This window comes from Callithrix jacchus, chromosome 3, assembly GCF_049354715.1.
Source record: "Callithrix jacchus isolate 240 chromosome 3, calJac240_pri, whole genome shotgun sequence".
Classification (NCBI taxonomy): Eukaryota; Metazoa; Chordata; class Mammalia; order Primates; family Cebidae; genus Callithrix; species Callithrix jacchus.
The window spans coordinates 8,117,708-8,129,756 of NC_133504.1; the positions used below are offsets into that span (position 1 = coordinate 8,117,708).

General features: G+C 36.7%; 1 protein-coding gene and 1 non-coding gene across 8 annotated transcripts in view; one reads left to right on the forward strand and one right to left on the reverse strand.

The window, feature by feature from the left end:
• The window catches only part of WWC2 (WW and C2 domain containing 2), a 227,066-nt gene that overhangs the window by 35,613 nt on the left and 179,404 nt on the right, over positions 1-12,049 (reverse strand). For all 7 annotated transcript variants that reach the window (XM_035292567.3, XM_035292568.3, XM_035292565.3 and 4 more), the window contains 4 exons: positions 7,998-8,131; positions 5,753-5,951; positions 2,117-2,281; positions 130-222 (listed from right to left, as the gene is read on the reverse strand). In XM_035292567.3, coding sequence (XP_035148458.3) covers positions 130-222; positions 2,117-2,281; positions 5,753-5,951; positions 7,998-8,131 — 591 coding nt within the window. The remainder of the gene's footprint in view (positions 1-129; positions 223-2,116; positions 2,282-5,752; positions 5,952-7,997; positions 8,132-12,049) is intronic.
• On the forward strand, positions 11,432-11,535 carry LOC118152628 (small nucleolar RNA U13). The gene has a single exon (XR_004741364.1). It is a non-coding gene; the product is annotated as a small nucleolar RNA U13 (small nucleolar RNA).

Below are 12,049 nucleotides of genomic sequence, written 5' to 3' on the forward strand. Positions count from 1 at the left end.
GAGGCTGCATTCAGTAGGCTGAGTGCATGGAGCACTGACATTCATTCTGTGGTTCTGGAGTTTGTGCTGTACAAGTCACAGTTTTGGACTGGTCCAGGGACAGTGGGACGTGGCTGAGGGAATACATACCCTTTTGACCCTCAAACTGCGCCGTTCAGTGGAGTTTCTCACGAACAGTGATTTTTTAGCCAGGGTTGAACTGTCACTGTCACTCCGATTTAACTGGCAACAAAAGATTGAAAAACAAAAATCACTGCATATCAGAGTACAAGTGGAAGTCTGGAACTGAGATATTTACCAAGTAAAGCAGGTAGTGACAGTTAAGAGTTTATTTCTTTAAGAAAATCCACTCAAACAAGGTTTTTCCTGGTCTATGTTTTGTTAAATAACTTCATTTTCTTAATTAATTAATTAATATATTTTTTAGATGGAGTCTCACTCTGCCACCCAGAGTGTAGTCGTGTGATCTTGGCTCACTGTAACCTCCACCAGCCCGCTTCATGTAATTCTCTTGCCTCAGCCTCCCTAGTAGCTTGGATTACTGGCATGCACGATCACACTTGGCTAATTTTTGTATTTTTAGTAGGGATGGGTTTTCACCACGTTGGCTAAGCTGGTCTTGAACTTCTGACCTCAGGAGATCCGCTCTCCTCCGGCTCCCAAAGCGTTGGAATTACAAGTATGAGTGACCATGCCTGGCCTCTTAAATAATTTAAATAGCTGTCTTCTGGTAGTGGTTATCAAAAATCCTATGTTTAAGGTACTTCTATATTTCTTGAAATAAAATTATCCTTTGTAGTTTTAGTTAATAGATCATTTTTGTTTATTTAAAGAAAGGTCTGCATAAGACTGGGTACAGTGGCTCACACCCGTAATCCCTTTGGGAGGCCAAGGCGGGCAGATCACAAGGTCAGGAGCTCAAAACTAGCCTTGCTAACATAGAGATACCATCTCTACTAAAAATACAAAAATTAGCCAGGCATGGTGGCGCACGCCTGTAGTCCCAGCTACTTGGGAAGCTGGTGCAGGAGAATCACTTGAATCCGGGAGGCAGAAGTTGTGGTGAGCCAAGATTGCGCCACTGCACTGCAGCCTGGGAAACAGAGTGAGACTCCGTCTCAAAAAAAAAAAAAAAAAGATCTCCATAAAGCACAGAGTTCAAGGTCAGAGTTGAGACACAGTCTGTGCTATCTAGAATGGGCTAGTGAGTGTGGGCTACTTGGACTAGGAGCAAGCGCAAGTAGCCCACACTCACTGTCTCACCTGCTTCAAATCTTCCCTGAAATGCAGGCTGTGTATCAGCCCCAACCCCCTTGCACTACTGTTGTCCACAGCGTTGATCCCTTTCCAAGATACTTCATAGCTTATTCATCATATTTGCTGCTGTGGTCTGACTCGATTCACAGGAATATAAACTCTGCAATGGCAGGCCTCTGGGTCTCTTGTTTCTAGATGAATCCTATGTATATAAGAAAGTGCTTACAAGCAGGTGCTTAATAAAAATGTGTTGAACTGAATGAATAAAAACAGAATTTAAGAAGTATTTCTACCCTAGTTTATAATACTATGTCTGTCTTACTACATAAATTAGAAATACTTCTAGAAGTACAATTTGGTAAATTGATGCAAATCTCATAATTTTCTTCACAGAACTATCGATATGATTCAGTGTTTATAAGCATTATTAAAGGAGGACTTCTGCTTTAAAAAGCAATTCACAATTCTCAGTTCAACAAGACTAACATGGTTTGAAGGACATACGATATAGAATAGAAATATACAGACTACATATATCTCAAAAACCCACTTTATGTTTCTAAACACAGACTGAAGTCCAAATAACGTACGTATACTTAGCACTCAGATCCTTAAACTTCACTTACTTGCCAAATAAACCACACTGGAACCAAGGAGACATTAAATTTGATGGGGAAACAAACAAACTCAAAGGGACCACAAGTGTGTGATATTCTACATCTCTTTTATTGCATTTCCAGTATTTGTAGTTGTAAAGTGAAGACTCCCAGAGCACAGTCTGTTGTCCTTTGCAGGCCACTCCCTAGCAGCAGGGAAGAAGTTGCAGTCCCAGCACCTTGCCACAGCCTTGGCGCCTTACCCTGCAGATGTACTGGTTCCGCTCTCCCGGAGAAAAGGTTTGTGAGCGCACTATCACACTGCTCCTCACAAAGGGACGCTGTCTAGAGCTCAGGCTACTGCGGTCTTTGGGGCGAACTGCCATATTGTCATTAGCAGCTTCATCAGTATTCGTCTCTTTATCAACCTGTAAGAGAAGTCAGCAATTTGTGAGGAGCTGATAGATCTGTAAACATTATGCTCCTTTCTTCTAAGACAGAAAAAACATCTCAGGTTACAACACAGACTCATGGAGCAGTTTCTTAAGAGAAAGGCTTTGTATTACAGACTATAGTACTTCTTAAGTACTGGGGAGAAATTCTGGGGAGAATTTCTCTTGAGTTTTCTACAAGAATGGTTTTCTACTGAGTTCTTAGGAAGTTCTGCATAATAGGCAGCGTGATCTGTCCACAAGGTTACCCTTAAGTAGAGGTGCTGCCTCCAAAAGGCCGGACATAAAAATAAAGGTTTAGATTTAAAGTGATTCTAAAAAGGATCCAATTAGAGTATATATCATCATTAAACTTGATTCAACTTTCTGGTTAGATTTTTTTCAGAATAAATGATAAAGATAATTAAATATAAGAAAATGAAACATACCACAAACTTGTAGGTTTAAATAGAATATGTAATTATACATGTATAAACATAACTGTCATGAAGCTGAGTTGTATTTTACTGGATCTTTAGAAATGTAACAAAAATAAAACAAGTAAAAATGGAAGTTTCTCAAAATACAAACTCAGTAGGCAAAGGCAGAGGTCCATTTTTTATCTTATAGGTTTAACTGGATTCTAAACCTACCTCTTTTTTTTTTTTGAGAGAAGGAAAGAAAAAAAAGGAGTGAAGGAGAGGAAGAAAGAGGAAGAAAAAGAGGGAGAGAGAATGGAAATGTTGCTTTATTCTAAAAAAATGGGTATTAATAATGGCCAATCAATATTTCATTTAAACCTATGAGTAGGTGTGATGTGGTATTGACAAGAATGTATATTTTGTGTATTCGAAGTGGAGAGCTCTATAAATATTTATTGAGTTTACTTGTTCCAGATCTGAGTTTGAGTCCTGGATATCCTTATTAATTTTCTGTCTCATTGAGTCTAAGTCTCTATGTATCTAGGTGTTAGGATCATTAGCTCTTATTGTTGCATTGATCCTTTTACCCCTATATCTTTGTTGCTTTAAAATCTATTTTATCAGATAAGAGAATTGCAACTCCTGCTTTTTATTTATTTATTTATTTTTGCTCTCCATTTGGTTGGTAAATCTTTCTCCATCCCTTTGTTTTGAGTCTTTGGGTATCCTTGCATGTGAAATGGGTCTGGATGTAGCATACCGTTGGGTTTTGACCGTGTCTTTTGATTGGGGGATTTAGTCGATTTAAATTTAGGATTATTGCCATTTGATGTTAACTGGCTGTTTTATCCATTCGTTGATGTAAATTCTTCTTTATGTTGATGCTCTTTACTTTTTGGTATATTTTTAGAAAGGCTAATACTGGTTGTTTCTTTCTATGTGTAATGCTTCTTTCAGAAGCTCTTGTAAAGCAGGCCTGGTGGTAATAAAATCTCTGAGTACTTGCTTGTTCATAAAAGATTTCATTTTTCCTTCAGTTGTGAAGCTTAGTTTGGCTGGATATGAAATTCTGGGCTGAAAGTTCTGTTCCTTAAGGACGTTGAATATTGGCCCCCACTCTCTTCTGGCTTGTAGAGTTTCTGCTGAGAGATTTGCTGTAAGTCTGATAGGCTTGCCTTTGTGGGTAACCTGACCTTTCTCTCTGGCTGCCCTTAGTATTTTCTCCTTCGTTTCAACCCTGGTGAATCTAACGATTATGTGCGTTGGGGTTGCTCTTCTTGAGGAATAGCTTTGTGGTATTCTCTGTATTACCTGGGGTTGAATCTTGTCCTGCTTTGCTAGTTTAGGAAAATTTTCCTGAAGAATATTTTCCAGCTTGGATTCATTCTCTCCATCGCATTTGGGTACACCTATCAAATGTAAATTTGGTCTTTTCACATAGTCCCACATTTCTTGTAGACTTTGCTCATTCCTTTCTATCCTTATTTCTCTAATCTTGTCTTCTCATTTTATTTCATTAAGTTGGACTTTGACTTCTGATATCCTTTCTTGTGCTTGAACAATTTGAGTGTTTAAACCTGTGCATACTTCTCGGAGTTCCTGTATTGTATTCTTCAGTTCCATTAATTCACTTATATTCCTCTCTAAATCATCTATTCTCATTAGGATTTCATCAAACCTTTTTTCAAAGTTCTTAGTTTCTTTACATTGGGCTACAATATGTTCTTTTAACTCACAGAAGTTTGTTATTATCCATCTTCTGAAGCCTGATTCTGTTAATGGGATGCACTCGTTCTCCATCAAGCCTTGTTCCCTTGTTGATGAGGAACTGTGATCCTCTTTAGAGGTAGAGGCATTCTGATTTTGAGTATTCTCAGCCTTTTTACACTGGTTTCTTCCCATCATTGTAAATTTATCCACCTGTCGTCTTTGTAATTACCAACTTTCAAATTAGGTCTCTGAGTGGACGTCCAAGTTGTTAATTGCCAGGGCCGAAATATGAGCAACCCACTCCGCTGGCCAAAACAGCGGCGTTAAGACTGATGGTGCTTTTCTGCCCAGGAATCTCCAGTCTGGCTTCCTTCTTGAGTCTGTAATAGGCGACTCTGCCTTCCCGGAGCTCCAAACGTTGGTCAGAAGGGGAACCAGTCCCGTTTACTCTGCACCAAGAGCTGCCGCGCTGAGGTGACAGCAAAACCGCTGCGCCGGCCACAAGAGTCACGCTGGCGACCTTTGGGGCTCCTCCACTGGGAATCTGCTCTGTGAGCGACAAAAATTTGTCTGAAAGTGTGGTGTCCTTTCGTTCTCACTGGGAGCTGCCATCCCGAGATGTTAGCGATCAGCCATCTTGGATCGTTCCCTAAACCTACCTCTTAATGAAAGTTTGCTCCTTTGTGAAAGAAAGTTCTCACTCAGGGCATAATATTATTTCCTCAGGAATAATTTTATTTATTATTGAATTAATTAGAATTTTCTAAACTCTATTACCAATATCCCCCAGTGTGTGAACATTCCCAAAGCTTGAAAACATTTTTCCCCATATGGGGTTGACAGTCTCAATACATCTCTCACTTAACTAGCAAAGTTACCTGTTTAATAACTTGGTTGGCACTTGTGCCTAAATTAAGTCACCTGTCACCTTTCCAATCAGGGCACCACCTAACCAAATGAACTTTAAATGTTTACTTCATGTTTGAAATGGAAATAAACTTACTACATATGTGAATTTGATACAAGACACCCTGCTGTTTTCCAAGGAATTCAGAAAATATTTTTTTAATATTCACAGAATCTTTATAGAGATCTAAAGCAGCTAGCACTTTTTCTCTTCTTATATATTCGCCAAATACAAGTGGAGAATATTTTGGGCCCACTTTAAAGCATTTACAATGCTCCTTAGAGCCTATGCCCACACATGCCTTTTACGATCAGCTTTTGGCCCAAAATCTGGACATGGAATTTACACCTAAGGAGACAAACAAGCATCTCCCTAATCCAACGGTGCCTGTAAAGTATCAGTTTTAAGACAGCACAGTGGAATAGTCACCAGCGTTGGTATTCCAGTAGGTGGCCGACTTCTGAGGTCTTTGGCACAGCTGTTTTCTTTCCTGTTCCTGTCTTCGTTCACCTCAGGCACACTAGTACATGAACTTAAATCTTCCGTACAGCTACTGTCCTCTGGCAATTTAACTTCAGCCTCTTTTTCAGCCACAGTTTCATCAGAGGCCTCTCTTAGCATTGTTGGCCTATGGTAAAACAAAAACAAAACACACTTTTGGTAGGCAGGCATGCTCTATGAACACACAACCTGGGCATGCTAAGTGGTTACCTGGGACTCACACATAATGAGACAAGCCATTTCTTTGGCTGGGTTTTTAACTAAATGTCTCATAAAAAATAAAATTCTCACTTCACCCTCTAGTAAACTGCAGCAAAATCACCTCAACATGGTACTAAAAAGTTAAACTCATGAAATTTAACATAATTTCTAGATATTAAAATAGACATATTCTGAAAATCATAGAGTTTAATGTTAGCATTTAAAAATATTGACACTCACTATAAAATAACTTGGTATTCACTGTTCATTTATTGTAAAATAATCATGTAACAGAATGGAGTTACTCTCAGCTAAGACTGAATGAAGAATAAGGATTTTAAATACCCATTTTATTGAGTGTGCTCACAGTCTAGCAGGGAGAATCCTATGTTAAGGGAGTTTTTCTTCTCAACTAGCAGAACTCTTCTTTGACAAAAGCCCTGGCATGGGCTGAAGCAGCATTATAAGTGGTGCTCCAGAATATAAATACAGCTTAAATAGAATACATAAAGCAGAACTACTAGGATGGTTTAGAACATCTCACACTTTGTTGAGTTTCATGTTCTCCTAATGCAAACATTTTTTCCATTGATAACTAAATGTTCAGCTTTAATTTGGTTGGTGACATAATGCAAACTGGAACAGACCAGGTAATAAATGTCTAGCCATGAAAATGAGCACAAGGGGAACCATCGAACAAAACAAATTCATTTGTTTACATATTAAATGTACTGTTTGGAACTACGTGTAAAATAAATTGTATTTTACATACATGAGAAAGGCTTAGTATTTAGAGACACTATCATGAACCCTATAATCACTTTCATATTTATTTGTTTTGCAGTACTGCAATTTTTATTCACTATAAAGAACTTTTTGATAAGGACAAAGTATATCTACATGTTAAAAAATCACAACAGAAGTTCTTCCTTCTAAATGTCCATATATTTAAAATTAACTCAAATGATTTTATGTGTGTGTGTGTGTGTGTGTGTGTGTGTGTGTATATATATATGTATTTAAAAAGCAAAATATTCACTAAAATTTGTTTTAAGAGAAAAAAGTGCAATCCAAGGACAGTTCTTCATATATACATGAACCTGGACAAACACTGTAATAACTTCCCCTCCATCCCCCCTTTTTAAAGGATTGGGTATAGATATAGAGAAGGATACAGAAAAAGAAGCCAAGAGTGGTAACAAACCAAAAACATGAGTAATCAGAAGTTATTTTTTAAACACTTGCTTTGTCTTACTAGAGCCTAAATTGTACTTCCATGTAGTTAAAAGCAAATTGAGAGTCACTTTTAGATTTATTTACAACTCTACAATAAGCTACCATATCTTTCAAAATCAAGTTTAGACTTTAAGAAAGAAAAACAGCTTGGCCAGGCATGGTGGCTCATGCCTGTAATACCAGCACTTTGGGAAGGCGAGGCAGGCAGATCATGAAGTCAGGCGATTGAGACCATCCTGGCTAACACAGTAAAACCCTGTCTCTACTAAAAAATACAAAAACTCAGCTGGGCATGGTGCCATGTGCCTGTAATCCCAGCTATTTGGGGGGCTGAGGCAGGAGAATTGCCTGAACCCAGGAGGCGGAGGATCAGTGAGCCTCAGGTTCTCAATTGTGCAGTGAGCAAGATTGAGCCACTGCACTCCAGCCTGGGAACAGAGTGAGACTCTATCTCAAAAAAAAAAGAAAGGGGGAAAAAAAAAGCTCAGAAAATAGTGTTTTAAAATTACTTGAAACAAGAACAAAGAATCTGGCTAATGTCTTAACTTTGCCCATAAACTGCCATTACTTTCTTAACTCTAATGACCAAGGAAAGACTTTTTCTGGCATTACTTCCTGAAGCTTCAGTGCATTTCATAATTCTGGAATAAAACATGAGCCTACAAAGGTTTCATTCTAAGACGTGTAAACACATCCTCTTTGAGTTCCCAATAGCAAAAGTAAATAACTGTTTAACCAGTCTCCATCAGGACCGCTTTGCTCTTCTTGTCTTGCTGCTGCTGCTTCTTCTGCTTCTGCTTCTTGTGCTAATTCTTGTTCCACAGCTAACAACTCAGCTGATGTTCTTGCAAGTAAGGCTGACACTGCATCCTGGAGAAAGTAAAGCATATGGCAATTCACATCATATACCTGAAGAAATGATTTAAAAACTCAACAGATGGGAATTTACACTTCTATCTGTAAAGAAGACCCAGATCTCCTGCTGAAAACAAATATGAAAGCTGAATAAAATATAAGCCAAAACAAGCAAAACCTCCCAGATGTTTTAAAGCAATGAAGAGCAACAAAGACAATTAGGACTAGAGTACCAAGATCCCAGGCAGAACAGAAATATAATAAGGTGAGCCACTGCCACTCTTTTCCCTAAGGGTTGTTTGTCAGTTCTAGTGGTGAGATAAGTGGGGTAAACATACTGTGGCTGCCTAGAATGGTGGCAGTGTCAGCAGGATGGGAACACTAAAACAGTCAACCTACAAGGGATTAGAAGAAATGAACTGTAAAGGGAGCTTAATTTTCTTCATGATATTCCTGCCATGGCATTTGCCATTCCTACGCTGCCTATATGCAGAGCAAGAAGCTGAGAAAGCAATAAACCAGCTGCGATCAGGCTAAAACAGTAAGTAGATATTTCCGTTGTCTCATATGGTCTCATGGAGAGAAAAACTGTAATTCAGGTCCCCACATGATTCAGGTAAGCTACCCATATTGTCATTTGTCTTTCAGAAGGCAAATCCTCTCTGGAGGAAAGTATCACTCAGATACCCTCATACATAATATCCAACCTTTCATTATGACCTAAAGAGTGAAAGTCAAGAGAAACAATAGCCAAACGAAGCAGACCTGCAGATGATTCACACACTATGGGCACTGAGAGAAAAGTTTAAATTTTTATGAATAATATGCACAAAAAACTGAATGAAATAATAAAGAATTTCACTGGTATAAACACAAAGAAAATAACATTAGCATATCAGAGTGCAACTGCTGAAAATCAAAGAAAAAGAAGAATCTTACAAGCAGTAAAATAAATAATGTCTATGAATCAACAATTAAGTTTCCTCCAAAAGCTCAACAGAATAAATGGAAATTGGATGACAATAAAATGATATTTTTAACATGTTCAAATAAATAATTGTTGATCTAGAATTTTGAATATGCAGCAAAAAGCTGTCTTTCACAAATGAAGTTGAAATAGATACTAAGAGATCTATACTAAAGAAATATTAAAGGGAATTCTTTGAGCAGAAGCGAAATGTCTCAAATAGAAGCACAATGATGCAGAAAGAAATAAAATATAACAAAAAGGTTAAAATGTGAGGAAATCTAAATAAATACTGTTAATGAAACAATACGAATATCTTGTGAGATTCAAAATATGTGACACAGCACAGAAGGCGGAAAGAGAATAAAAAGAAGCTAAAATCTTTTAAAATCTTTGCATTGTCTGAGAAAAAGTAAAGAAATTAATTTGAGTTGGTTTTTAATAAGAACTCATGGTATAATCTCCAGGGAAAGCACAAAAAATAAATCTGCAGATCTAGCAGAGGGGGAAATGAAAAGTTTAAAATGATTCAAAACAAGAAAAGAAAAAGATTAAATATATAATTAAAAGAAAACAAATAGGAAGATAATAGGATCAACCCCAAATATATCAATAATAGCATTAAAAGTAAATGAACTAAATATTTCAATTAAAAGATGAAGATTTTAAGACTGGATAATAAATCAAAACTAACTATATACTGCTTATAAGTAGTATAATTTAAATATAATAACCTAGAAAGGTTGAAAGTAAAAGAATGAAAAAAGAGAAACCTCGCAAACACTAACCCAAAATCGTCGATACGTAGCTTTACTAACACTAGACAAACTAGATTTTAAAACAAGAGGTATTGCTAGAGATAAAAAAAGAACATTTCTTAACGATAAAAGGTTCAGTTGAACAGAAAGATGCAATACAATGCTAAAGGTAAATGCAAAATTTACATTTACCTAGTAACAGACTCAAAAGCAATACTTGTAAGTCTAAGTAGACTGAAGTACAGAGATAGAATCTGTAAACCAAAAACTCCCCACAAAGAAAAGTCCAGGACTGAATGGCTTCACCTGTGAATTCTACCAGATATTTACAGAATTAATACAACTTCTTCTCAAACTCTTCCAAACGGTAGAATGCTTTCTAACTCATACTATGAGGCCAGAATTAGCCTGATAAAAACCAAAGCTATCATGACAAAACTATGAATACAGACACAAAAATCCTCAATGAAATATTAGCAATTTGAGTCTGAACATAAAAAGGATCTACACTATGACCAAGTGAGATTTATCCAAGGAATGTAGAATTGGTTGAACACATGAAAATAAATTAATAAATTATATCAATTGAATAAAGAACAAAAACCACATGACCATCTCAACAGATGCAGAAAATGCATTTTACAAATTCAACAGCGTTTAATAACTGGAAGTAGTCAACAAAGTAGGAAAAGAAGAGCTTTTCCTCATTCTGATAAAGGGCAGCTATGAACAAGGCACAGCCAAAATCATACTTAACGATGAAAGACTGAAAGCTTCTCCACTAAGATCAGGACGAAGACAAGGATGTCTGCTTTTACCACTTCTTTCAATATTGTTTGGGAAGTTCCAGCCAGGGCAAATAGGCAAGAAAAAGAAATAAAAGGCATATGACTGGAAAGGAAGAAATAAAATCATCTCTCTTTGCACTAAAAAACTATTAGAACTCATCTACTAAAAACTATTAGAATTAATAAATGAGTTCAGTAAGGTTGCAGGATACAAGATAAACAAAATCAATTGTGCAACAAACAATTAAACATACAACTGAGAAAGCAGTTCCACAGTGGCTGGGGAGAGTAGGGAAGGTGAGGAGGAAAGGGAAAGGTCAGTCAACGGGAATATCAAGTTACGGTCAGATAGGCAGAATAAGTTCTGCTGTTTTAATGCACAATAGGGTGATCGTAATTAACAACATGGCATTATATACTTCATAATAGCTACAAGAAAGGATTGTGAATGGTCTCATCACAAAGAAATGATAAATGTTTCAGGTGATGGTTTTGTTAATTTACCCTGATTTGATCATTATATAATGAATACATGTACTGAAACAACACACTGTTTCAGTGGGTCCTCAAACTTTGTTTTAAATGACTAAAACATTAAATGATTAAATATCTGATATAATTTATTAATTTATTTTCAAGTGTTAAACCAACCTTGCATTCACTTGGTCACAGCGTAGATCTTTTTTATGTTGCTGTATGGGGGTCATGATGAACAAAATTTTTAAAATCCCAGTTCCATTCATAATAGCATCAGAAAGGATAGAACATTTAGAAACACATTTAACAAAACAAGTGCATACTGATCCCTTTGTAGTTTCTAAGTATGATGATCAGGTTTTCATACTCATGTGTGAGATATACCTCCCTCAAACCTCATTAGGACATCAGCACATTACCCATCTGACATAAAAATAAAAAAGAAAAAAGGAAAAAAAGATAAAAGAAAGAAATGCAAACTTTGTCTCTGAAAATTATAAAAAATTATTGAAAGAAATGAAAGACATAAACAAATAGAAATATGTCCTGTGTTCACAGATCAGAAGACTTAGAACTGTTATGATGACAGTATCTTCCCAACTGATCCACAGGTCCAATGCTACCCCTAGGAAACTCCCAGCTGTCTTTTTTTTTGCAGAAATTAGTAAACTGATACTAAAACTCTTATAGAAATGCAAAGGACTCTGAAGAGTCAAAATAATCTTTAAAAAGAAAACGAAAGTTGGAAAATCCACACTTCCTGATCTCAAATTTGACTACAAAGCAATAGTAATCAAGGCACTATAGTGCTGGCTTAAGTACAGACATATGGATTACTGAACAGGACTGAGAGTCCAGAAATATAAATCCTCACACTTGATTTTCAAGAAGGGTGCCAAGATAATTCAAGAGGAAAGAATCATTTTTGCAATAAATGGTGCTG